Source organism: Homalodisca vitripennis, chromosome 2, assembly GCF_021130785.1.
Source record: "Homalodisca vitripennis isolate AUS2020 chromosome 2, UT_GWSS_2.1, whole genome shotgun sequence".
Lineage (NCBI taxonomy): Eukaryota > Metazoa > Arthropoda > Insecta > Hemiptera > Cicadellidae > Homalodisca > Homalodisca vitripennis.
The window spans coordinates 234,478,509-234,480,766 of record NC_060208.1 but is presented as its reverse complement, the minus strand read 5'-3'; the positions used below and the strand labels follow the sequence as shown (position 1 = coordinate 234,480,766).

Below are 2,258 nucleotides of genomic sequence, written 5' to 3'. Positions count from 1 at the left end.
GCAGGATGCATACACACGCGTGCATGTGTGTGTGTGTGTGTGTGTGTGTGTGTGTGTGTGTGTGTGTGTGTGTGTGTGTGTGTGTGTGTGTTTGTCTCTACATTGTGACTCAATACCTGAGATTTATCTGAGTGGGTGAAAAAACATTTATCAATTTAATTACATGTTTAACGTAGTTAAAATTTTTTTAGACAACACTTTGTGCCTAAATACTACCGTCTCTAAGCAGAGAAACTGCAATATCTACTGTTAGGTTCTAAGGAAATAAATCATCATTTAGTTGAAAGCTTGGAACGCTATAAATTACTATTACAATAACGTTCATATTACACTCATTGGAAACAATAGCATACGTAATTGTTGGTAAGTTAACAGTTGACTAGCATACTACCTAGAACTTTATGAGATAGAGTGCGATGTGTTGTAAAGTCACATGTAAACATATTTTCCAAATGAATATATTCATCAAACAAGTCTGCCTTATATACCTGATAACAGTAAGAACTCTTATACGTTACATAATAGAATATATTACTTTAAGGAAAATAAGGATACATCTAAATATTATAATATGTAATGCATATATAACAGTGTTACTCGCATGTGTGTAGTACTACAACCAAGAATCTATTCAATAAGTATACTTTACTTACACAAAACATAACAAGTTAGATACGTTCTATAACAGGTTCTGGGAACTTGTACAATATAATACCTTATAATTAGGCAAATACTTAATACTTACTGTTCCACACTTGAATTAATATGTTGCTTAGTATATATATATATATATATATATATATATATATATATATATATATTGACTTTTCACATCCAATGGAGGATAGTCTACAAAAAGTTCGGAAAAAACATAGCCCAAGATCTACTTTGTTTTAAACAACAATATTTGAAGAGCCAATAACTACCTTAAAAATTATTTCATAACTCCAGTATTAAAATACTAAGTTAACTTCCAGAACTTTGAGCCAAGACATGACACCTATAAAAAGACCTACATCGTAAATATTAACAAACTTTAAACCAGCGTAATTTTTTAAAGAGTGTACCCTTTCAGGTCGGATTTGCCGCATTGTATTGTACTAATTGAAACCTTTAATTTCATATACTACTCGAGCTATGCTCTAATTTAAGATTTCCTTCTGACTCCTTACGGGGAATCTTCCTTACATGAAAGAAAATTGTAGTTACTTCAAAAATTTGAATTATAGGTGCAGTAATTATGTAAAAAGTTTTATCGCTTTGCCTGTAATTGTTCGGAACTTTATTTAGGATCTCTTTTAAAGAAATTCTTAGAGTGTTTAATGTAAAGACTGTGTATTTTCTAGATTGCACAGACTTCCTTGGCTACCCATAGCTACCAATCGAATAGTACACACGGCTCATATTCGCCAGGGAAAAACTACAGTTATGAGCAGTACAACTATTACTCAGGCTCATCTATAGAGGTCATCATCAAGAATGAAGAAGGATTTGCAGTATTCGCCATGATAGAAAAGCCTACGAGTACTTTCTCACCTGAAGGTTGTCTCAACAATAGAACCAACCCCTACGGTGTTTCAACTGGCTATGGATACAAAGTTATAGAGTGGTAGCCTTTCACTGTAATTGTCTACAGGTACTCAAAATACATAAAATGTAATTAAAATCATTAAAAAAACTATATTCATTTAATAAAACTCGATTAAATTCTGTACTTTTTCGTATTTTTGATGTCTCAACGAAAAGCATATTATCCTTTAGAAAATCAGCAGAATAATTAAATTAGGGAAATGATTTTTTCAACCATTTCTTAAAACATACAAAGGAACAGACGATTCTCCAATAATTTTTAATTCCTTTCAAAAGGCCTTTCGACATCCAAGATGCCATCGTCAGGTATGAATAAAACTATCTGGAACAGTATAAACAGGTATTAATAAAAAACATATTACATATACGGAAAAACTAAAACATTCATAAAAAAACTAATCAGACTTTTAAAAACTTCATATTATTAAAATCAGTCTACAAACAAGCAGATCTCGACGCTTATTCAGCATTACACATTAAAAAACATGATGATAAAATATTAAACATTGATTCAAAATTCACCTTTCATGTAGAATATAACTAAATTCTTTTTGTCCCAAACGTCTATACATATACTTTTAATTATTTTAATATATTATTCAGCTGATAATTCTTTAAGTAAAATAATTATGCTGTTCCAAATTGTTTCATTCACACCTGACAATGGC

At 30.7% G+C, this 2,258-nt stretch overlaps 1 protein-coding gene across 1 annotated transcript; it reads left to right on the top strand.

The window, feature by feature from the left end:
* Nucleotides 1-337: 337 nt before the first annotated feature.
* LOC124355511 lies at nucleotides 338-1,714 on the top strand. Its single transcript, XM_046806674.1, has 2 exons — nucleotides 338-497; nucleotides 1,347-1,714. Exons 1-2 carry the CDS (start codon nucleotides 417-419, stop codon nucleotides 1,611-1,613), a joined length of 348 nt encoding a protein of 115 aa, XP_046662630.1. The 5' UTR covers nucleotides 338-416; the 3' UTR covers nucleotides 1,614-1,714.
* Nucleotides 1,715-2,258: the final 544 nt, after the last annotated feature.

What these genes read in the sequence shown, in the direction of transcription:
- LOC124355511 (XM_046806674.1), top strand. Translation starts at nt 417, where the DNA reads ATGTGTTGTAAAGTCACATGTAAACATATTTTCCAAATGAATATATTC. An exon ending in GCCTTATATACCTGATAACA is followed by an intron (nt 498 to 1,346) that starts GTAAGAACTCTT and finishes TGTATTTTCTAG; the next exon opens with ATTGCACAGACTTCCTTGGC.